The sequence below is a fragment of the Suricata suricatta genome, chromosome 6 (genome assembly GCF_006229205.1).
Source record: "Suricata suricatta isolate VVHF042 chromosome 6, meerkat_22Aug2017_6uvM2_HiC, whole genome shotgun sequence".
Taxonomy (NCBI): Eukaryota; Metazoa; Chordata; class Mammalia; order Carnivora; family Herpestidae; genus Suricata; species Suricata suricatta.
Genome location: NC_043705.1, coordinates 79,218,476 through 79,242,176, shown reverse-complemented (window position 1 = coordinate 79,242,176; position 23,701 = coordinate 79,218,476). Strand labels below are relative to the sequence as shown.

The 23,701-nt window shown below is 41.4% G+C and overlaps 1 protein-coding gene across 2 annotated transcripts in view; it reads left to right on the top strand.

Moving 5' to 3' along the window:
* Positions 1–23,701, top strand: part of EFNA5 (ephrin A5) — a 270,572-nt gene that overhangs the window by 199,682 nt on the left and 47,189 nt on the right. For both annotated transcript variants that reach the window (XM_029942679.1, XM_029942678.1), the window contains exon 2: positions 22,964–23,256. In XM_029942679.1, the coding sequence (XP_029798539.1) occupies positions 22,964–23,256 (293 nt within the window). The remainder of the gene's footprint in view (positions 1–22,963; positions 23,257–23,701) is intronic.

Genomic DNA, 23,701 nt, shown 5'->3' with positions numbered 1-23,701 from the left:
AGGACCCTTGAATCATATCAACAGGTTCTCAGAAATACCTGCCCGGCTCCACCTGCCGCCGCTGGGGTCTGCCTTCCATCTCTGGAATTGCTTGAGTTTGTGAGTTCTTGTTTGTTTTAAATTGAGACCACAAGGTACTGAAATTTTCAGAAGTGGAAACTTCGCAGCCCTCATTGCTAAGGCCATTTTAAAATCCCCGAATCAATAGCTCCAAAAATCATGAAATCAATTACCTATAAATAAGTTTCCATTTGTTTCTATACTTATGCAAACTTGTGGAACTCAATTTATGGAGTTTGTATCCTATGTAAAATGCATGTCGATGCAGTACGGGAGACAGAATCCCATATATTAATAGGCCTAGGATATTTTAAGGCTTACTTAAATCAGAATGACACAAAACACGTTTGGCAATATTACATTTTGATTTTTTTTCAAATGAAATAAATTTTGTTCTGAATAGATTTATTTGTTATATTAGTCTGGTCATTGTCTGATTTTGCCAGAATACTAGGAGTTTTATAATCAAAAAAGCAATGTCTTTTTTTTTTTTTTTTTAAGACTTTTTAAGAGTAATCTCTATAGCCAGCATGGGGCTTGAATTTATAACCCTTAGAATGAGTCGCATGCTCTACCAACTGAGCCCACCAGGTGCCCCCCAAAAAACAGTGCCTTTTAGAGACTCTTTTAATATCTAATAGGTCTAAGTAGCCTTCATATCTTTTTAATTGAGCATTCTTCCAGTTTTAGACCTCAAGTCTAGAATATAACTATGCTCCAAGATTTTGTAGTCAAATACATACCATTCATCTCAATATCCAGTTTAAATGGTATGTTATAATTTAGAAGTGTCTTCAGAATGAAGCTAGAAAATCAAATAGAGATTTATTTTAACATCGTGAGACTTGATATTCTTATATAAGGATACAAAGTTCATATAAATTTTTTAGAAGAATAAAGGAAAATCAGATAAGCATCTTTTGTGACTATTTGAAAGATTAAGTTATTTTACTAATATATTAATTTTATGTTTTTGAGTTAGGTCTTTGTATTCATATCTGAGTGTTCATGAGTTAGACCGTGTGAATGCACTGTAATTCTTATATTTAGCTAATGACTCTAACAGGAAAGATCAGCTAATGACTCTAACAGGAAAGATCAATTAGAAAATGATTCTTTAAGAGTTTAATACATAAGAGATTATAATTTGTTTTATATAAAGAGATTTTTCCTTCATCATAGTTCTGATCATTAAATGAAAATGAAGATTCAAAAATTGAAGCAGTTTTTACAAGCACATGTCAGCTTCATGAGTCTGACATTTCTTAAGGGGTTCTGGCCACAGGTAATTTATATAATTTCTCTATGCATATATTTATTCACTCATTTAAGGTTTTATTTTAAATAGATTTCATTCATTCATCTTCATTCTTTCTATATGAAGAAATCTACAAATACAAACACATATTGATTATATATATATACATACATGTATATGTATGTTGTATATATATAGTATATAATATGATTCTCATATACCTTCAAAACAGTAAAGTAGTTGATATCTCCGAGTGTATTTTTAAGGTTTCTTTTTCTTTACATGTCACAAAATTAAAATTACTTGTTGGGTTTACTTGTGATTCATTTTTGCAGTTTATAGCTTGAACAATCTTGCATGTTTTTTTGCTTTACACATATGCAGAGACAGCTAATACAAACCAAAGTAGCTGATTTATCCAGTTGCTCTATGGGCAATTAAACCAGGAGTATTACCTCAGCAGGAATAAGTGGGCAAATTACACATGTGAAGTAAATGGGTCTTTGACGCCTGAGCACATAGGTATCACTGTACAAGAGGCTACGTTAAGACTCCTGTAGAGATCAATGGGGGTTTATTGATGAACACCAGAGAACAGAGAAGTGATGTCATAAACTTTTAATAGTCTAATAAACTATATTTAAGGTTTTCCATCTTGGTGAGTTCTATAGCTTTTATGCAATAGAATAGTGTGATCCTCTACACATTGTAAAGAGAGCCTCTGACTTCCCAGGGGATTAACCCTAAGGGATCAAATGCCAAGGCCACGCGACTCTCTGTTTCCTGCAGTTGTCTAAAGAAAATGAAAAGCCAGATTATCTTTGTTCTCTTAAAAAAAAAAGTAACAAATGAGAAAGCATTGTGGGCTTTTAAATATTACTTACGAGTTGCGACACATAAGCAAAATTCCTTTATCCCGGTTGGTTTGAGTGGTCTCTGGTTGACCTCCGCAAAAGTATATAATTTTAGAATTCTAAACCCCCCCAGTGTGTCTTACAAAACAGAGTCCAGTTCATGTGAAATAATGAATACTTTGTTGGAGGATTTAGTAGATGAACCACGTACATTCAGTGCCCCGGTTTTCACCCTTCGCCCTCTAATTGCTCAGTGTTTCATGCTTTTATCAGTTATAAGCAAAATTTAAGGGGCGAGAGTAGAAAAAATTGGCGTTACTGAGCAGTACCTTCAGGCATTAGGCTGTCACGAATGCCACGTATGAATTACAGCTTTGAACATGCGTAAAGACATCAGGAGGGGAAAGCATTTAGTCAGCAAAACTAGCTTAGGAGGAAGAGGAGCAGGAGAGTGAGAGAAGGCAGTTCACAGTTGAAGCCCGGTGACTTGATTCACATCAAGGCACAATTAAGCTGACGGCACAGGTTTTCCAGGAAGTCAAGACGTTGCTGTCATCTAGAGAAGCCAAGAGCTTTGGCCTTGGAATCCTAAACCCAAACACACAGAGGTCCCAGGGTGCTTTAAAAAGCCATTTTGTTCAGTGAATCAAAATGACCCAAAAAGCCATTTTTTGTTTGGCATATCCTATTCTCTTAGAAACCCGCCCCCCCCAACTTCCTCCTAATACTAAACTTGAAGCATATAAAGTATTTCAAGGCTTTCTGTCATAGGTAATCCAAATTTATTGCCAAAAATAACACATCATTTGAAAGGACATGATTTGCCTCACCTCTGGGACCTGCAGGTCTGTCTACCATGCATAACAACAAAACATTTATGTCAGCATATCCTTCAGCAGAGAACCAAAAGGGAAAGTTAGAGAAATGAAAGAAATGACCTCCATCTGCTTAACATATTGTCAACAGTTTGGGAGAAAGACAAAATCTTAAATTACCCTGCACTTAAGGCACCTAATTACCTTCCAAAAGCCTTTGGAAGAGAAGAAGTTTTATCTGTCCAGAGAGGGTAATACAGATGGTTTTTTCCTCTCATTTTTAGTAGGAGGGAACAGGTGTAAAACAATTTTGATTAAGTGCACGTTATATATTTATATCCCTGTAACGGGGATGTTGGAACCCAGAGAGCTCCTCAAGGACGTCAGATGTTACGAGACTCCATGAAACGGTTTCAGAAGATACTCGGCCGGGGGGGGGGATTTCTAAATGGTGATCTCACTGATTTTTCTCATCATTATGCTTGTCATTTCCCCTTGTGCTGCTTAGGCCCTTGGTAGGGTGAAAGCAGGTGTGGGGGGGAAATGATCATGTGATAAACTGTACCTGTAGCCTCTCTTGTAGCTTTTCATCATTGGCAATGTTTCTATCAGTTGTCACCACCTAAATGCTCTCTGGTTCTGCCACTTTCTGTGTGGGAAGAGTGGAATCCTTTTCATGATTTTGGCCATACACTTTTGCCCTTTGCAACTTTCCACACCAGATACTAGATCCTCCTGTCGCCATGACCTCCTCGTGTCCTCTGGCCCCTAAGTGTTGCACCAGCTTTTAGTGTGTGGTTAGAGCTGCTCCTCAGCCCACTGAGATGGGTGTAATGAATGTAATGGGATCTGCAGTGGAATTGGGTATAATCTTAGTGTTCTACCAAGTCTTAGCATTCAATTTCTGAACTAATCCAAACACCACATGTATACCATCTTTCCTGCATGATCCCTCTGCTGAACTGGAAAGAATTGTGGAACCTAGAGGACATCTAGTATTCCATATATTTATTTTAAAAAGTGAGGTACAAAGAGATTAAGTAACTTGCCCAGTTAACACCACATTTAAAGCAAAGATTGTATTTAAACCCACATCTTTTACCTCCATGTTCATCATTCTTTCGGCCGCTCTACATGAACTTTGAACACATTTGATCATACTCATGCATTTCAAAAACAATGAACAAATGTTAGCAATTTATTTTAATCCTCTTCTGATGTATCTATCTGCCTCTCTGTTACTTTTCTCTTGTGCCTGACCTTTTTTTTAAAAATCCTGCAAATGTTCTACTTCAGGCTCTTCATGTCTAGGCAATCATAAGAAACCAAAGTGAAGAGTTTGCATCTGACTTATCTTGTAGATGCCACAACACAAAGTTGTTCCAGTGAGTAGGGTCTCTGCAGACAGTAGCTGACTGGCTGGAGAAGTGAAGACACTGCTGTCAGTCACAGGAAGTAAGGGATCCTCTGCTGCCACCTGAGATGTCTGTGTGTGAATGTTTGCCTGGTTGCAGTGGACTCTGGGATTTTCCTCCTCAAGACTTTCTCCCCTCCCATTCTGTCTCTTCCAGGGCTGAGAGGACCATTATTTAAAAATACAAATCCAGGACACCTGGGTGGCTCAGTCAGATAAGCATCCAACTTCGGCTCAGGTCATGATCTTGTGGTTTGTGAGTTTGAGCCCTGCATCAGGCTCTGTGCTGACAGCTCAGAGCCTGGAGCCTGCTTCAGATTCTGTGTCTCCCTCTATGTGCTCCTTCCCCACTCCTGCCCTGCCTCTCTCTGTCTCTCAAAAATAAATAAATATTTAAAAAAAAATTTTTAAATACAAATCCAATCATGTTCTACACCTTTTTAAAAACTCTTCTTTGGTTCTCAATTGCCTGCCCAACTCCTCTATCCATACACAACACAGAGTGTACTAACCACTATACGATCACGGCGTGCCACCTGCCAGGCATCCAACGCCTCTATCCAAATAAAGTTTTCGCTTCCCTTGGTAGCCTCATTTGCCCTTTTAACAAACTCCTTGCTTTCAAGCCTTCAGGGGTTTTTGCCCCTTACCTTTCTTGGAAAGCCTACTCCCTCCCCTTCTCTTGGGATACTTCTATTCATCTTCCAAGATCTGGCTCCCCAGGAGGTCTTCCTGAACTCTTTGAAAGTCTGTTGCTCTTCCCTTTTTTCCACAGCATTTGGTACAAATTTCTCTTATAATATTTACCATGTTTTATTGCACTGATTTATTTGTGAGCCTGCCTTCCCCTCTAGATTTTCACTTTTTGTAGGTTGGGGCTATGTCTTGGATCATTTTTGTCTCTCCACCTTCAAGTACAATGCCTGAGTCACAGGAAGCAATCAATGCACTGAATGAATGAATTAATTAACGAAGAGAGGCAGGGCATAAATATGTGAAAAGCCAATCAAATTAAGAAAGGATGGAAGGTCAATCTAATATCATACTGCTCAAGTGAAGTGTAATTTTAAAGTTTAAGTTAAAATAGACCTTCTTGTAGAGAAATGTCATTTATTCTAATGCATTGTGATGACACTTAATCAGTAGAGCTGACCTCAGCAGAATTGGGAAGTCTCAAGTATTTCTCCTGCACTCCTGTCATTCTGTCTGGTGTATGTTTCCTAAAGCCTCCTCTCCAGATCCTGCAGACCACTTACTCTTTCTCATCAGAATTTACCCACCATATGCCTTTGTCTCTCAAGGGTCTTAACTCTGCAAGGTGACAGGTATTAATGAGTCAGAGAAATGAAAATATGTTAATGCATTAGCTGGCAAGTATGATTTCCCTCCCAGGCAAAATAACACTTCACACATATTTAAGAACTGAACTTCACTTTTGCGAAGGCATTTTTGTTTAAAGATGGCTTTTGTGTCCCAGAAATCATAGTACAATAGCAACAGCCCATCTCTCCTCAGTGAATTTATATACCCAACATACTTACAAAGGGCGCCTGAGTTGTCCTTGGGGCTGTATAGGCAGTCTCTCCAAAGAGTCAGCATGTTCTCACCCTCCATTTCTATAAACTTTTTAGAAATCACTCTTCATTACTTCGTAAACAGAAATTTGTTAAAATTACACGCTACCTACTCGAGGTGTTGCAATGATGATCAAAATTTTTATTTCTAGAGATCTTTGTGAGTCTTCTGGTATTTTTCAAAGTGGTAAAATTCTTTGTTTTTCATCAAAAAATCCTTTTTTAGTTATGTAAATAATATAATTGCACATATTCCTCGTATCTGTACTGCCTGTCAAGCCCTGTCCAAGCACCTGCCATTCAATCCATGTTTGCTGGTATAATTTTTTCATGTAACTCTAAATAATGTCCTGACAGTTATTATTCCAAAGTTACAGATGAGGAAACTGAGGCATGGAAAGGTAAAGTAACTTGCCAAGGCTACACAGTTAGTGGAAACAGAGCCCAGATTTGAAGCCAGACAGATGGCTCTCAGTCCTTTTCTCTTGACCTCTTTCCTGTGCTGGCTGCCACCCCAACCACATAGTTAGTTGTTTCTTCTCCGTTATTAGCTGGATGCCTGCAAAGTCTGGGAAATGAAGATAAAGTTGAAATATCTTTAATCAACTCTGATTTCCTTGATAACCACCAGACATTAGCAAACTTTACAAACCATATGTGCTGAAAAACCCAGGTGCCACAAGGAGGATTAGAAATGAAATTTTCTTTCCACTCTGATCTCCACTTTTTATTAGTGACACCTCCCAAGTGGTTCAGAGAATGCCTATTAGTGTTTCTGGACATCTTGTACGATTTGCAACCATCCTTAGAGAGGTCTAGGTGGCTGAACTCCACACCTGCCAGGTGTCCCTCTGCCCCTGTCGAACATCCCTGCCTGAGCACTTCTAGAATGCTCAATAAGCTGAGAAGTCTCCCTGTTCATAGGCTCAACATCTTGTGATTTCTCCACGGTCATATTCATGGTGCCGGTACTGGTCCCGGAGGAGATGACAGCAGCTCCTCAGCGGGCTTTCAGATTTCCCCTCTTCCTTTTTGGACACAGGTAAATTAGCGGAGTGAAAACAGGAAGAAATAGTTATAAATCCTATAATAGAGCACATGTGTGCTTTGTACATGGTGGATTAAAATACTCTTGGGGTTTTCAAAATCATATCTCATAATGACAACTTCAGTGCTCTTTGGTCTTATCAACAGCTTTTGGGTCACTTTATATTTAAACAAGTATATCCTTAGTCCCAAAACTCAGATTAGATTTGATTACATGAACCCATAAACAGAAAGCATATAGACCAATAAATAACAAAAAATATGTGGTAATACATACATACATTTTTTCCCTCCAGAATGAAACACTAAATAAAAATATTTTTATTTTATTCTTGAGAGAGAGAGAGAGAGAGAGAGAGACTGCAAGTTGGGGGTGGGGGGGGCAGGGTGCAGAGAGAGAGGGAGACACAGAATCTGAAGCAGGCTCCAGGTACTGAGCTGTCAGCACAGAGCCTGACGTGGGGCTCATACAAACTGAGATCATGACCTGAGCTGAAGTCGGATGCTTATCTGACTGAGCCACCCAGGTGCCCCAATAAAAGCACTATTTGAAACTGGGAGCAAATTAAATAGCAAACCACGTCTAAAACTCATTCCTCCAGGGATTTAGCCCTTTTGCTGGTTTTCCCCGTAGAGGCTATTCCACCTCGAAGCCTGGCTGTCCTGCACCAGTGGCTGTGGGAAAGGAGAGCCACTTCTGCCCTTGCGCGGTAGCTGCGCTTACTTAAGGTTTTATCATTTGTAATCTCAAATTGTGCTTCTGTTTTAACTTCAGCGTGCCTACACCACAGCATTCTTTTTAGACGTTCAGACATGACTACTTAAAACTGAAAAGAGAAGTTCTTCCAGTGAGTATTCTCATCTTCCCCGAGACACTCTCTCTGATGCGATGAAGTGAAGTACTTTCTCATGGCACCCGTAATTTCTACTTACACTGTTGAGCTAATGCAAACCTTTCAATAGGCTGTAGATGTAAGAGAAGATCCTTACAGATTTCGTATGGCTTTGGATTATTGTTTAGTCAGCGAGGATTCTAATGGAGTACAGAGGATGAGACAACAGGAATCTAATCAATAGTCAGCAAAAGGCAAATGAACTTGCATAAATTAGCACTCTAATAGGAAAAGATAAATGCAGGTTCTCTTCCATCTTTCAAGCAACACACATCATTGGAAGAGGTCTAACAGACACTGCCTTGATTTATTTTTACCTTTTTTTCAAGGCTGCCGAAACTAGAAAATGTAAGTAAATTGAGCATTGAGGGTGGCTGCTGTGAACCACTGACATCAGATCGGTGTATCACATACAGTATGTAGAATTCAGCACGTGTGTCCACGTGGATGCCATTGTCATTATTGTTACTCATAACAGTATAAATACAAAGATCTCCAGAGGAAGGTTTGTTCTGTAGTCAGAGTTTGTCTTGGAGACACCAGTCTGATCCTGACATTCAGGCATTTTCCGTGTACTGCACTGTACATTTACACCAGATGCACTAAGGAAACGGCACAAAGCGTTTGTCAGCTGCAGGTGGCTGGGTGCCGAGGACCTGGGCAGGCACACATCATCTGCCAGTGTAGCACTGCCATAAGGTAACTTCATTTATGTCCCCAGCGGTGGTCGCGGAGTTCTTGGGGAGTGGCAGCAGCGTGCTGTCTTTCTCATTACACCAGTGCTACCCTGTTTGAGGTGGGGTGGGGTATGCTGGTACTGGCACAGATGTCAGAGGGCAGCAAGTGTCTGGCACTACAGCTTTGAGCTGTAATTAGTAACATCCAAGAATTTTCTCTACCACTTCTTCCTGTTCCTTCCAACTCATCGTTTACTGTTTCTGTCTTGGGAAGGGAACCGGGTGTACAAGGGGCTGCCAACTAACCTTCACTGCCTTTGCTAAAAGGCAGAAATGTCAGCCATGGGTTTGCTCTCTCACTCCGGCAGCCTCAGGCCAGCACCGCAACCTGATCGTTTGTGTTCCTGGTTGAATAAAAAATACCCTACTGGCTTCATAATGGCACTTCTCCAGAGGACTCACCTATAGACGGGGAGAAATCTGCACTCCAGGGAAAATTGGATATCCTCTTTCGTGATATTAGGGAATACTCTGTTTTGAAGTAGGCACTTCTTAAGATATGTGTAAAATACACTTACTTTTTTTTTTTTTTTTTTTTTTTTTTTTAGCACCTAGAGAACTTTCGCTCTTTGGGAAGTCTTCTAGAAATTCTATTTTAGGGGAAATACCATCTGTATTGTTGGAAAAGAAGGAAGAATTAATTTGTCAGTGTTGTTTTGATCTCAATCCAGAAAGCAAAAAGGGTTTGAAAAAAAACGTCTGATGAGTATCGGCGTTCCTTATCGTTTTCTTTGCATATTTTAAAAATAGGTCTTTCCTTAGCTCTCTTCCATTATGGTTAACTGTAATCAGTACTTTATGGTTATATTATATAGCCTTGTTTCATTAGGGCAATGAAAATGGTATTGAACAATAGCAATATAATGCGGGGAAACAGTTTGTAATTCGGTTGGAAATTGCTAATGCGGTAGACAGTCAGTAATACAATCAGCTTGACTTCCCTAGGAAAACTTGAGCTAAATTTCCTCTATTTTTCTTTCAAATCTTCTTATAGGGAGGGGCTGAGGGAGATGCTCTGATCAACACTGGAAAGCCAGATGCCCCTGAGTAGAGAATTTCTTTATGCATTGAATGTTGAATGACATCTACAGGTCCTGGGAAGAGCTACTATTTAAGACTCAGACTCTCCCTGGAGATTTTTTTAAAAGAGACTAGATAATTAACAGTCCTGAAAGGAAACAGCTGGAAGAGATGGTGCCTCAAAGTCCCTTCCACTGGCGTATCTCTCAGTCGTCGTGATGCAGGAGCAGTGTTCCTGTGAAATTATTATCAGGTATTGCACACCGAGGGAGAACTAGAGGCCATCTCTTCACAAGCCTACTTGACGCCTGCTGTGTGCATTCAGGAATTCATAATGACTGTAGGCTGAGACTAGTCCACAGGAGGGGTGTCTAGGAGCACAAAGGCAAAGAACCTGGTGTTTGTAAGGAGTGTTGAGTTAGGATTTTCTCTCTCTTGACTCGAGTAACTGGATCGTGGTGGTTGTTGAGTCAAAACTAACTATAGAGAGTTTTATGTGAGAAGAGTGTTTAGATTCAACAGTGTACATAAATATTTAGCTACAAACACAATGCTGAGAATTCCACTTTAAATCCACTAGTGCTCGGGGACGCTGGCTTGCAATGTGCCATTTGGAAAAATGGAGCAATGTGTCTAAACTTGTTTCCCTATAAATTTTTGTAGTCATTAGAAGCAATACAGTTTCCTCTTGTGTGATATAAATTTTTTAATTTCTTAATTGTCTAACAGAGAATAGCAGTATTTCATGTTTCCAGACATGTCCAAACACCCCTGACATCTTTAGAGAGATGAATTATATCTCAAAGCCACCACCCTGATTCAAATATAAACAAAACTACATTTAATACTCCACCCAGAAGTGCTACAGTGCATATGTATATTGATTCCTTCAGCTTTTATACTAGAAACTTGTATTTCCACTTAAAAAAAAAAAGATTAAAAAAGCCTTTCCCATGATTCCTAATTTCCAGTTAATTTCCAGTAGTGGCCTAGAACACTTGGTAACTTCTTAGGATCCCAAACCCCGTGGAGGTGTGTGTAAGCCTCAGGTCACATCCCAGTCACGTGGTGAACGCGGCGCCCGGGCAGCTTCACGGCTGTGCAAGCAGAAGGAAAAAGCACTTCTGCAGACTGGACGCCGTCTTCCTTCCGCCAGCTTTGCACATCGGTGCCTGCCTCAGGGCGGGTTCGCGGCGCCAAGGCTTGCCTCATTGGCCGGCGTGTGTCACGTGTGCCCTGCTCTACTTGTGTTCATAAAACCACAGTAACCAGCGCTTTCAGTGACCAAGAGTTAGGCTTTTCATTTAATTTCTGGGATTCTTCAAACATCCTTGGGTGGGTCTCAGCTGTTGGGAATGTCTTCACGGCTACAGAGTGTTCTGAGACTGAAAATCTGGAGTGTACCAACATGAATTCCTGGTTGCCTACATCTTTGCTTCCCATAGATAGGGTTGAAAAGTATTCTCTGTGTTTGTGAAAGGGAAAAAATATCTAAGTTCCTTTTAGAATACAAAATTGGCTAGGACTTTGAGTATCTAGCACGCACAGGGTAGGTGCCTATATGTTGAATTAATAAAGTGATCGTCAGTGATCATCAGTGACATATAATGCCAGTCATCCTCACAGTAGATCCAGATTCTGTGCTGCGTCTCGAGATCATTTAACAGCCCCTCTGTGTTTCGTACATGCTTTGCCGTTTTCCTGACCAGCTAGCTCATCCACACTGAGTTTGTATCTTAACAGCAACTTGCATTCTCGCTCTCTCTTGTGGACTTGAACAGTTTGAAGGGCAGTAAAACGTTAATGTGCGTGTCAAAAAAAACTTGGGATCTAGCATTGTACTACCGAGCACTGAAGAAAGCCGGTTGTGACCCCGTCCTCTCAAGGCTCGTGATGCTGAGTTGTCACCCAGCATGAAGTGCCCGTTATCACCCTCTTAGTTCATCATCTTTGTGTCTTGGCATTAACCATCCCTCTGAAGCCTCACAGTCCCTGCAAGCGGCTGATTCAGAGCTTGTAGCAGGACCAAACATTCTGAAAGTTCAAGAGGAGGGTCATGTGCATTGGCTTTGAACTGTAGCTCCCTTCCAAGGTAGACATTTTGAAAGAGAGCTTATTAAAATGAAAGGGGAAGGGGAAAGACAACAACTCTTCTCTGACACAGAGACAGACAAGCATTTAAGTAGGTAGAGATATTAGAGCACTTGAGAATCCCCTAAAGTGCTTAGATTTATTTCTCAGAAATAAATGGTGAATTGTTTATTTCTTTCTCTCCCTTATGTTTCCTTGGGATAGAGCAATTAGTTTCTTATTTTTTATGATTGCATTATTCTTGCATATATCTTTCTGTGGTCCAGGCTATAAAAGTAAATAGAGGATCCAGCTGTATGAATGAATATCCTTTTAATGAGTGTGGGAGGAAATAATAATACTAAGTAGTGCAAAACCATTTTTATGTGATGAACCGAAGTACCTTTGTTCCTAGGCTCCCCAGTCTTAAGCCACAGGCCACCAGTAAATGTGTGCATAAAATGACAGTTTTATGTGTTCTGGTGTTAACAAAGGTACCTTGTGGTTGGTGGTGTCCCAAGAATGCACTTAATAGGATTTTTGAAAGGCAGTGGCATATTCTGTTTTAATTTCCAGGGTTGAGGGAGGGTAAAATAGAGTCTGTGACTTTTCTGTAACACCTTTCATTCTATCTTTGGGTGAAAGCCTTGCTGAAACAGTGAGATAACACAGTTGCTGGGTGATAATACAGTCGTTTTCATGGTGCCGTGAGTTAATTTCAGAGGTGAAACTATCCTTACTTAGAAAAATAAGGTGCCTTCTCCCCTCAGACCGGCCATTTGCTTGGAACAGCGAATGGATACTGAGTATCTCCTGTGTGCAGGTTACGGTGGGGGGGGGGGTGCCGCACCGGCTCTCCTCCACTCTCTCCCCTCCCCCAACTCCTACCTTCCTGGCCGTTGTTACCTTGTTCTTCATCAGGGTTTTATATTTCTGATGTAATTCAATACTGCCCCACCCCAAACCCTTCCATTAATTAAATTTTAACCTAGCTGTATAAGTTTGCTCAGGGTGCCATGACAGAGTACCAGAAACTTGTTGACTTGAAAAACAGAAATTTATTCTCACAGTTCTGGAGGCTGGAATCCCAGATTGAGGCCCAGCAGGTCAGTTTCTGGCAAGAGCGCTGTTCGTAGCTTGCACAGGCAGGGGACAGGGGGCACTCATTTTAGAAGGACGCTAATCCTGTTGGGTCAGGGCCCCACCCTTATGCCTCATTTAACCTTGATTGCCTCCATTAAGTCCCTGTCTCCAAACATAGGCTCAAGCTGGAAGTTGCAGCTTCAAGATATGAATTGGGGTAAGGTGCCCAATGTGGGGAAAAATCCTAAAATCGAGGAGCATATCATGGCTTGAACTTTGTAGCAGTTACTCAACTTTTAACCTGACACTCTGAGCCGCCTCCACCTAGCAATGGCGCAGGTGAACTTGTCCTGATGGTGGCAGGGGAGAGCTGGTGAAGTGCCAGGATAAAGTCAAATGAAGAATCGCAGAGATCCTATTTGCCTTCTCACGTGCCAGCAGGGACCTGGACTATTTAGTAGAGCGATAGAAGAACAGATGACTAATTCCAAGAAAAGCCCAGCACAATGGATTGGTCCTTGTCTTCGCTGATGAGGATTCGAGTCACTGTTTGGCAGCTTTGAGGTGACTGTGGTCAGGTCCTGAGAAAGCTGCCTTCCTCTCCTGACCCTGGCTTGAGCAGCAGAGACCAGGCGTTGTGGTAGGAGGGGCACCATGTGTACTCCCCACGACTCCTGCAACTGGAGCAAACCCTGGGCACACCCCAGCCTGGTCTAGGCCTGACCTGAGCAGAAGGAAGCCTCAGAACCAGCAGACCCTCTGGACTGCCAGCTCGTGGTTGCTGGGACACAGCTCAGAGCAGAACAGTGGTTGGCTGAGGCTGAAAGGGAGCCTTAGATGTTGCTGCCAACGTGATAGGCGGTCGCAGGATTTTGTGAAGCAGTCTGATGAACCCTCTCAAATAGAGGCACCTACTGCTGCTCAGCTGTGTAATTGGGATGGAAGTGGGCCAATGAGAGGCGACAGTTTGTGCTTAACCTTTTGGGAGTCTTGTTCCAGGAGACTGTGTGTGGGGGGGGGGGGAAGAAGCATTACAAATAATAAGCTTCTCCGCCTGATTTGTAATGAATTAGTAATAAATGGCCTAGCACTCTACGAAAGTCTGACGATTACAGAGCAGCTAAGTGCACGGGACCACATCTTATTTTGATCAGCTGTAGCATAGCAAAGACATGTAATTATCATAATCTAACAATTAGCCTGGCATCACTTTCCAGTGTTTAATTACCCCGATAAATGGTAATTGAATAGAGGACTTAATGACAAGAGAGAAACTTTCATTCTGCCTTAGGTGCTTAAGTTGTCTACTCGGCTGGGCATAATTTTCTAGCATTGCTTGAACAACGGTCCTTAGTATAATTTTCCTTTTTGCAGTGGGCCATTATTTTGTTTTCTGATCTTGACCTTTGCGTATGATATTATGTAGCTCTTCTCAGAATTTAGTACCGGGACCCAGGACACAAAAGGAGAGGACGGGGCACTTGACACAGTTCTGTTTTTAAGCATTGCCTAGAATATCCTTCAGCTACAGTTTCCCTCTTTGGACATGAGTCAGGTCACTGCTATGTGCAAACACTGTGCTATGTGCTGGGGTACAGAAATGAAGAAACACCAGAACTATCTTCAGGGAACTCTCTCTGTAAGAAAAAAAAAAAAGGTTTATATAAAAATACAGTAATGATCATTATTTCTGTTAAAAGTGTTTAGCTCTCATCCCAGCCCCAGTTTCCTTATAAATCTTTGTATTGAACTTGAATGACTTCACGACTGTTTATGACCATGCCCACCTCATCTCTAATGGCCCCAGCTCTCTGTTCTCTTACCTTAGGTACTTTTCTGAGTCCAGATTTGTATCTACCTGCTTCTCCCATGAAATGAAAGTAACTGCTTCTCCCATGCCAGTTTGCATAGAAAAAGCAACAATGTTTGCTTTGCATCCTAAACCTTTATATGAAGCACTTTGTGATTATTCTTTTGCCCTAGCATTACCACATGCATGCCTCCCCTTGCAGTGTGAAGATCGAATATAGAAAAAGGCTGTTATTTCCTTTCTTTCTTACTGACTTGGTTTGTTTGTTAAACAATAAATTAATAGAGATTAATTCCTTGTCACAGAGGTCTCGGATCCTCCATCCCTAATTTTTGAAAAGTCGGGGCCAGATCCCAGACTGTGATGGTAATAGGTCCAAGAAGTTATGATCAAACCAGAAGACAAATATTTATTTCACTGTTGACATACCAGGACTTAAGAACTATTAAATCTTTATTTGACTTGGTTAATAGAAACGACACTTATTATAGCTCTTTGGTTATCATTAGTTAGCATTAATTACTCTTAAAACTGGGAATAGCCTGAAATTCCGCTGGGCAAGTCCATCCCCATAGGATACAAAAGGGCTGCATGTATGTAAGCAGTTTGGCAGGTGGCTTATTTGTTTGATTGACTCCTGCATCCCCTGAACAGAATCAGTTTGTTTACTCCTGTTCTCCTGGGACAATGGCTGGATAACCTGTTCCTGCATCTGCTTTTGGACCCAGGTTTATGTGGCAGGTGCCCTGTTCCGTGCACTTGACATGATGTAAAACTCTGGATAACTTAGGGCACGAAGAGCACCTTTGTCAGAAAGCCCTGGACCAGTAGGAGTCGAGAAGGAGCCTGTTTAGCTTTGTGGAAGTGACCCCTATTGGGACATACACTGATTGCATGATGATGATTGTTTTATTTTACCCCCTTTGGGAAAGCCATTTTAGTGATCTGTAGCGTGCTGGGTGTGTGAGACTCTGCCTGGTTAATTCTTTGGCTCGCTTGGCCTGTTGATGCTGACGCGTTCTTACTCCTTGCCTGAGGCCGCTCTGGGGGCTTAGAAGCAATTAGACTGTCACCCAAAGCTCCCAGGCCCTTACCGAAGGCAAGTCTTGTTTAGGCTCTGCCAATTTAATGCTTTGTTTCCTTTGGAGCTCCTCAGTCAAGCTAATCAAACAAACTCCAAATGAGTGAAAACAGTGGAGGAGAGAAGATTTTGTGGGCCCTGTCTTTGAAACAGGTGTCACTCTTGGGAGATACCAATTTTAAAAAGTCATTCAGACTGATGTGCCTTGTACCAGAAAAGCAAGAAACGAAAGTTAGTTGAGGTTTTGTGAAGTTTTTAAACCACCTGCTTTTAAAGCACATGCATACACACATACACACATGGAAAGAAAAAAAATGACAGGTACTGTACTCAACCACTAATGAATTCCAAATATCTGGCCATGTAAATGACATCTTATTCCCATCACCAACAGTTACTGAATTCAAGGCAAAGCTCTTAGGCTACAGAATTTATAACTACCAAAACGTGCATGCATAAGAACTTTATTGGAATTGATATTAATGGATAGATAGAACGCCAGCGCTGGGTGCTAAATATTTTGTCACTATCTGGTGCTCCATTGGATAAAAGTGTATGTGTTATGGCATACAGCATTTCACCTGTAAAAATAAGTAAGAAAAGTTTTTGAAATTCATCGCTGAGTATTTTTTTTAACTTGTAAATCTCCCCTTCTATGGGGAGATTTTACTTGGGATTGGTATGTTCTGGAGCTCAAAAGAGCAGACTGGACCGCATGAAATGTGTTTTGGTCATCAAGCCTCACTCACAGTTACCTCATCGAGCCTCAGCAACTGGCCTGGTAGTGGTGAAACTGTCCAGGACTCCATCCCAGAGCCGAAAATGAACGTCAATTACCAATGCATTCGGATGACAGACATGTTTCAGCCCGTGAGAGAAAGAAGACCTTAAAAACCAGCAAAACAAATCTTTCTTCAGCCCCCAGGGGCTATTATTCATCTACCCTAAGTGTGATTTGCTGTTTGTATTTCCTGCTTTAACCTCTGCAGGAAAACAAAACAAAACAAAAAGAGCATCTTCAGACTCAGGATGTGAAAGCCATAAGGCTCGCATTCTGTGCTGAGAGAATAACAGAAGGAGATGAGGAGGGACATGTTTGCGGCGGAGACTGCCATCCTGCCCAGCTCCTCGTGAAACGGATTCATAAACCAAACCCCATGTCTGTCGTGGGCCCATTAGGACTTCCAGGACAAATGAGAAGTTCTTCTAGTTAAGAAGAGACATCTTACTCTGAAATTAGCCTTTAAATCAATAAGAGTGGAGTCGAAAGACAGTGCTGCCAAGATATATATTCACTCTAGATTTAGTTCAAAATTTGGGAGGAACCTAAGCTGACAAATTTGCTTAATCTTTGACCATAAATCATATCCTTCTTTTACATTTCAATTTCAGAATGTAATATATTAAGTTGCCTTGTAATTAAAGAAGTGACATTGTAGTTCTCTTCAAATAGGAACATTAAGACAATCACCCCTTTGACAGATTAAAATACATTTAAAATGTAATAATCAACTATCCAGTTCATGAGAAATAACATTTTCATTATTGAATCCTTTAAAACACTACATGAAAGGGGGATAAAAGTGTCTCGCAGCTTCTTAACCTCTAATAACTACTCTGTCTCCTTTCAGTAATGCTGTTCTATATTTATGGAGTGAAGAAACTTCACTCAGGAGCTGCTGGATAAAATACCTCAGTACGTCCTTCCCTGGGAGCAGGCTCTCTGCTGTGCCAGCAGCATATGCTAAAGGCCGATTTAGAATGTTTTAAATATGCACCGTACCCTTCCTTTTCCAGCTACTAAAATGAAACGCGTCTTGGCTTTGGCAGATGAGGACGGAGGGAGGGGAGGCACGCTGCAGGGAAGGGGGCTAAAGATGAGCTCAGAGCAGGGTGGTTCCGGTGCTGCTCCTCCGCAGCCTGAAGCCCGGGGCGCTGCCTGGGCGCCCTTTGCAGCTGGCCCCCCGGCCGTCAGTACCCCCCACCCACGAGCATATGGGGCAGAGGAGGAAGTCAGGTCAATGGAATGAAGACCCATCCACTGAGAAAGAAAGCTAGGGGACATCACTTGCCATAGTGAAGAGGAAGCAAGGATATGGAGGACTTCCATGTGAAGTTGGTAAAGGACCAGAGTATTCAAGTACTAGACGGCTCTTCTCTCAGTTTGCAGATAAATTCTTGGGTTAGAAGGAGCGAAGTCTTTATGGTTCTTGCTGACTCTGGTCAGGAGGCCATGTTCGGTCCTTATCTGGGGACAAAGTTGGGAGGGGGGGCATTGTCGACAACATCAGTGAAAAGGCGAACAGTTGTCTGTTACCTCATCTGTGTCTTTATTTCATTTGAATTCAAGACATGAATCACTTTCGGCAGACAGGTTAAATAAGGAGAGAGAGATTAATAATCGTCTTAAGTTTATAATCAAAACCACAGTTAGCTGTGGGATGTCATCAGGCAAACACCAAAGATAAACACTTAAAACAAACTAAGACAGACATGCATGTCTGCAAAGAGACCTTCTAGCTGAAATCCCAACTACACTTGTTACTTTTGCTGTCAGTAGCCATGAAATGTGCTTTTTATATCCAACCTTTCAGGCAGCTTCTGGGACACCAAGACCTACCATAAAGGGCATAATTCATGCTTAATAATTGAGTTGATAAAAAAGAACTAGTTGCCATGCTGAATTTTCTTCCTCTTAGTTAACTAGAATAACCCTTTCATAATAGATAAATGACACTGATTCTCCACCAGTCTCCTGTCCAATTTTGGTAACTGTGTACAATGCATTCTTGCCACAACAGGGTATGGGTACTATTGTATGTTACATGGGGCACTGGCCCTCACAGCCATGCCACTCTGTGGAGAACAAGGGCCGTCTTTCTACGCATACAAGGCGTTTCCTGGCATTTGAGACTTGTGTATTATGAGAACACAGGGCAGTAATCATATTACTCGAACACAATCACTTTTCTAAGTATGGTAGCTGTGCATACGTTTACATTGTAAACCACTGTGATAATTTAGTAGAGATCATATTGTAATTATTGCTGGCTTTTTGGTGTGGAGCCAGAAATTCTTCTGGCTCATCATATGCAATGATTTCAGAGAGGGAGAGCACCACAGACACAGTGGGTGGAATTAAAGAAAAGGAGTAAAGGGGAGACTTTTACAAGAAAATGTCCAAGTGCGCTTACCAGTGCGCTTAAAGCAGTGGCTGTGCCACCCATGACATTTGTCAGTACTGGCATGTGGAATCATTCTTCTTAGATTTGAATTTACTCTTTTAATAGGAACTTAAGCTCATGAAAGCTGTTTCCTGATGGGAAAAGAAGACACCTTTATGCCAGCAGCTACTGAGCCGACTAACACTTCATTTTGTGAGAGCAGACTGATGCACACGGGTCAGGAGCTAACCCTGCTGAGAAGTACTCTGGATGCTGACACACCCTTCAGTTTAGGGGTTCGGGACCAAGTAGTGGAGAGGGGGCGGGGCCTGCACACCTTGCAGCACACTCGCCTAGAAGAGCAGTGTGAACGTAAGGTAACCTGATGGAACCAAAGTCTTAAAAGGGCTCCTTCAGGTCAGGGGAATTACAACAGCTGGTATAACTTTGGAACCATTGCATTTAGGAGGAAAGAGATTTGGCTTCAGGACCAGATAATACATGGGTTGAAATTCTAACTCGGCTGCTTATTTCCTGTGGGGGGGGGGGGGGAATGAACTAAGAGGCTAACAACCTGAGTGTCATTTCTTCATTGGTCAAATCAAACTAATGATAACTACCTAATAAGGATTTCATGTGACAACACATGTAAAGCCATAACACAGCAGAGGCTGGATGGAGCAAGTACTTGTCGCATCAGTGAACTAAGGAGAGAACTGAAACTCCACCAAGAGCTAGAACTGCCCTTTTGGGGGAATAAAGAGTTGACCTAAGAACTTGACTTGAGCAATTCTCTCCGGAAGTAGAGGAGTCGAATAGTAAAGAACTTCAGTTCCGAGGTCTCTCTGCTTATGCTTGCCTTCTGTCTCCACATTTTACTAGTTGGGTGACACTGAGCACCTTGTCAGCATCCTCATTTTTAAGTGGGAATATCAACAGTGTTCTTAGGACTTGTGATGGAGATTAAACGGAGATAATGAATAAAACATAATAAACAATTTTATTAGCCATACATATGTGCCTCTTCACAGTGAGGCCCAAAAGAATGGTCCGGTACTATTTTGTAGCCAAAGAGCATGGTCTGGGATAATACTAGACTATCTAACCCTAAACTTTTTCTTTGGATTGTACTTGGGTACATTATAGAAATGCCTTTATGAGCTTCTGTTTATTAATGTTTTATGTTTATTTTGTCCATTTGGGGGGAAATTACATTATTAAACTAATTTATACAAATTAAAGATCTGAAACAGAAGCGTAATTGGATTCCATGGTGACTCATCATCTTTGTCCATGGGTAGAGGGGTAGAGGTCCCGGCCGCCGGGCGTCACATACTCAGAATCGGCTCCACAGCGACTCCTTCAGCACCTCACACAGTAAAATGTCGTCAGAAAGGGGGGGAGGTCAACACAGTGTAAAATGGGTCTTCGGTCTCCTGGCTTGTTTTATTAAAACTTAAGCAGTATTAACAGGGATAAAAGTTGGACAAAGGAAGGTAAACTCAAGACATCAAAAATCATGACAATTTGTAGAATAAAGCAATAAGCAAATGAGTCTGGACAGTGGCAGTTTTAATTTTTTTTTTTTTTTCACTTTTAAGCAGTGTCAAGTGCTAGTAGAAGCTAAAATGAGTGACACTTAGGGAAAGGAAAAACTTCCCCCTTGAATGTCTTTAAAATCTATAATAATAATATAATAATATAAAGTGCATCTGGGCATTGCCTCCTGCTGCATTTCTCGCCTGGCACCCCGCCAGAACCGTCAGGCTCCTCTGAGTGCTGATGATTCATAGCCCAGCACCCTTTTATCTGAACATTGCAGTGTCTTTTCTTTGTACTTTGGCAGTGATGTTACCTTGATGTTCAGAAATCTTTTAAAAGCAACACAGGCTTTCCTTGCATCTTGACAAATCATCGTCTGCCAGTAATGAAGAAAAAGTAAACCTAGTTCCACGATCATTGTAAATATAAAGAAATAAATACTTCCAAGTGGGTTTTTTAAATGTTAATGCATTTTGAGATCCTCTAACTGAAAAAGTGATCTGATCATCTTTCCTTATTCCCCTCCTATAAATCAGCATGCTGGTTTTCAAAAGCACTGATCAAATGGAAGTTACTGTGGATCATCTGATATTTGAGGACAGAATGTAGGATTTTTATATTATTTTTAAAAAGGGAAACAGGGATTATTGTTGGTGATGTAGTATACATTTACTGCTGTTGTTTAAGAATTAGTATTGTGTTAGTTACCGATTTTAATATGCTTTAATATATCCTGATGATAATGGTACTGCACATTTAGTGGTGCTTTTCAGATGTTTCATCGCCGGAGACTTGAAGCTATGTGAGGTTAGCAAGGCAGATTCACATTGTTGTTCCAATTCACATATGAGGGAACTGAGGCTCAGATGGTTTATGACTCTGCCACCCAACTCGCAGCAATCCAGTCCTTAAATCAAGATCTCCTCACTAAAATGAGTAGTGTCCACGTTTATCATGTTGTATTTCAGAAAGGAATCTCTGCTTCTTCCATGAATGGGTAGAATCCAGAGTGAAGGCTGTTGAACATCTCCCAGGCCCGACGCTGGCCTGTCAGAGGTGTCTGTTGTGTCTGGGTGCTACATCTTAAGGGGGACCCTGGGAAACTAGAGAACATGAGGAGAGTTGAGAAAGTAGAATGTAAGGAACCTCGGAACAGAAATAACCAAACAAATCCGGAGTTGCACGCAGTGAGAAAGGAAGATACAGAGACCTAGTTGACACGTCCACGTGTTTTATGGAGTGCCTGGTGGAAGAAGAATTAGGTTTGTTCTTGGCGATGTCAGGCAGCAGGAGTAGGGTCACTGGATAGAAATTACACAGAAACAAATTGACGCTCCATATATGAGGAAACTGGCTGAAATGTAGACGTGTCCAAAAATGGAGCAGGCCTGCTCACTGACACTGGGACATGTTCACCCTGAGACCATCCAACTTGAAGGCTATGTGACTTGATGTGCGCTTGTCTCTCGGCAGTGACAGTTTCATGATGAACCCTCTAAGGGCTCAGAGAATTTCCTCATTAGCTAAAAACAGAGGGGTTTTGTAGGCTTTTCTGGCCTGACTTTAGAAAGCTGTATATGCAGTAATTCCTTTTCAAACATTGTTAGTTCCTGAAAAATCTGTTCATCCGATAGGGAAAGCATATCAAATAAGCAAAACTTGTGTAAGGTCAGACCCGAAGCCGACAGTGCAGGGTGTGAGGCAGCGTGCGTGTGTGACGTGCGCTTTAATCCTGGGTTTGCTGGGCTCATGGGCTGTTACTTTCTCAACTCGTCAGTCCAGCCCCAGGACACAGCCTCTAAAGCTAAAAGAAAGGGGTGGGGGAAGCTCATTTGAGCGGGTTTTCATTTTCTTCATATAGAAAGGGATGGGGCATCAAAAGAGATCAGCTGAAATGAGTTTGTGACGTACGCACAATCACTAAGGGAAACAGCTGACTAGGACCCACAGTCCCCATTCCGACTCTAGCTCCGTCCTCATTGCTTTGTCATTGTGCCTTAGGTTTTTATTTCCTTCTAATGGGGAAGTGTGCTAGGACTTTTCTTTCCAACCTTTAAATTTTATGGTTCTAATTCTCTCAATTTCATGACTCTAATTCTCTATATTTGCATAGAAAATTGAGAATGGCCTCCATTATAGCAAAAATAATTCAATCCTTCGTTTGTTCTTTAAGCGACTGCTTCACTCATTCAAAAACACTCATCAAATGAAACACTATCTTGAAGTATCAAAACTTTGCTTGAGTACATGTGGTTTTAAGAATGAGAGGAAAACAGCAAGTCAGTATCTTTACTACTCGAGATGAATGTGAGGAGTTCCATTTTCAGCATGTTTTGAAACGAACGTAATAAAATTCCTCTGTAAAATTGTTGTTGCTTAGATTTGGAACAGTAACGTGTCGTGAATCATCACGGGGTACAATGAAAACTTATTATAATAAAACTTTTAGCACTAGCATTATTAAAGCTACCCCATCACTGACTCCAAACAGAAAGTCTTCTCCTTAGGAATAATCTCATCTTTGTCGTCTTCTTCCAACAGATTCCAGAGGGGTGACTACCACATCGACGTCTGTATCAATGACTACCTGGATGTTTTCTGCCCTCACTATGAGGACTCGGTCCCAGAAGATAAGACTGAGCGTTATGTCCTCTACATGGTGAACTTTGATGGCTACAGTGCCTGCGACCATACTTCCAAAGGGTTCAAGAGATGGGAATGTAACCGGCCTCACTCTCCAAATGGACCACTGAAGTTCTCTGAAAAGTTCCAGCTCTTCACACCCTTTTCTCTAGGATTTGAATTCAGGCCAGGCCGGGAATATTTCTACATCTGTGAGTATATCAAGATTTATTGTGTTGTAGGGCAGCTGCAAGAACGCAGACTAATTTTTTACCCATGTTTCAGAGAATTGCAGAGAGCTGGACTCTGCGTTACTGGTGTCTCCTCGTAAGTGCGTACATCAGGGTCCCTGGATACATTAGCTGGGAATTGAGAGCACAAATTAGATTAAAGACACAGCTCCTCTCCCCCTATGAAACTGCGTGTCAGCCTGTTCAGTGAACCACTGCTGACTTGTATTTCTTTTAAATGAAAATTGCTAGGACTTCTCCAAAGCTGAGGAAAAGAAAAAGAGATTCCTGAAAAAAAAATTAAAGGAAATAATTAAATTTACATAGCTTGGAGTCATTGGATTTCTTATTCAGGTGTCAGCAATATCCTTTCAGTCATCCACACTTGCAGTGGAGAAAGCCAAAACTCCTGCAAATGTCAGCATGC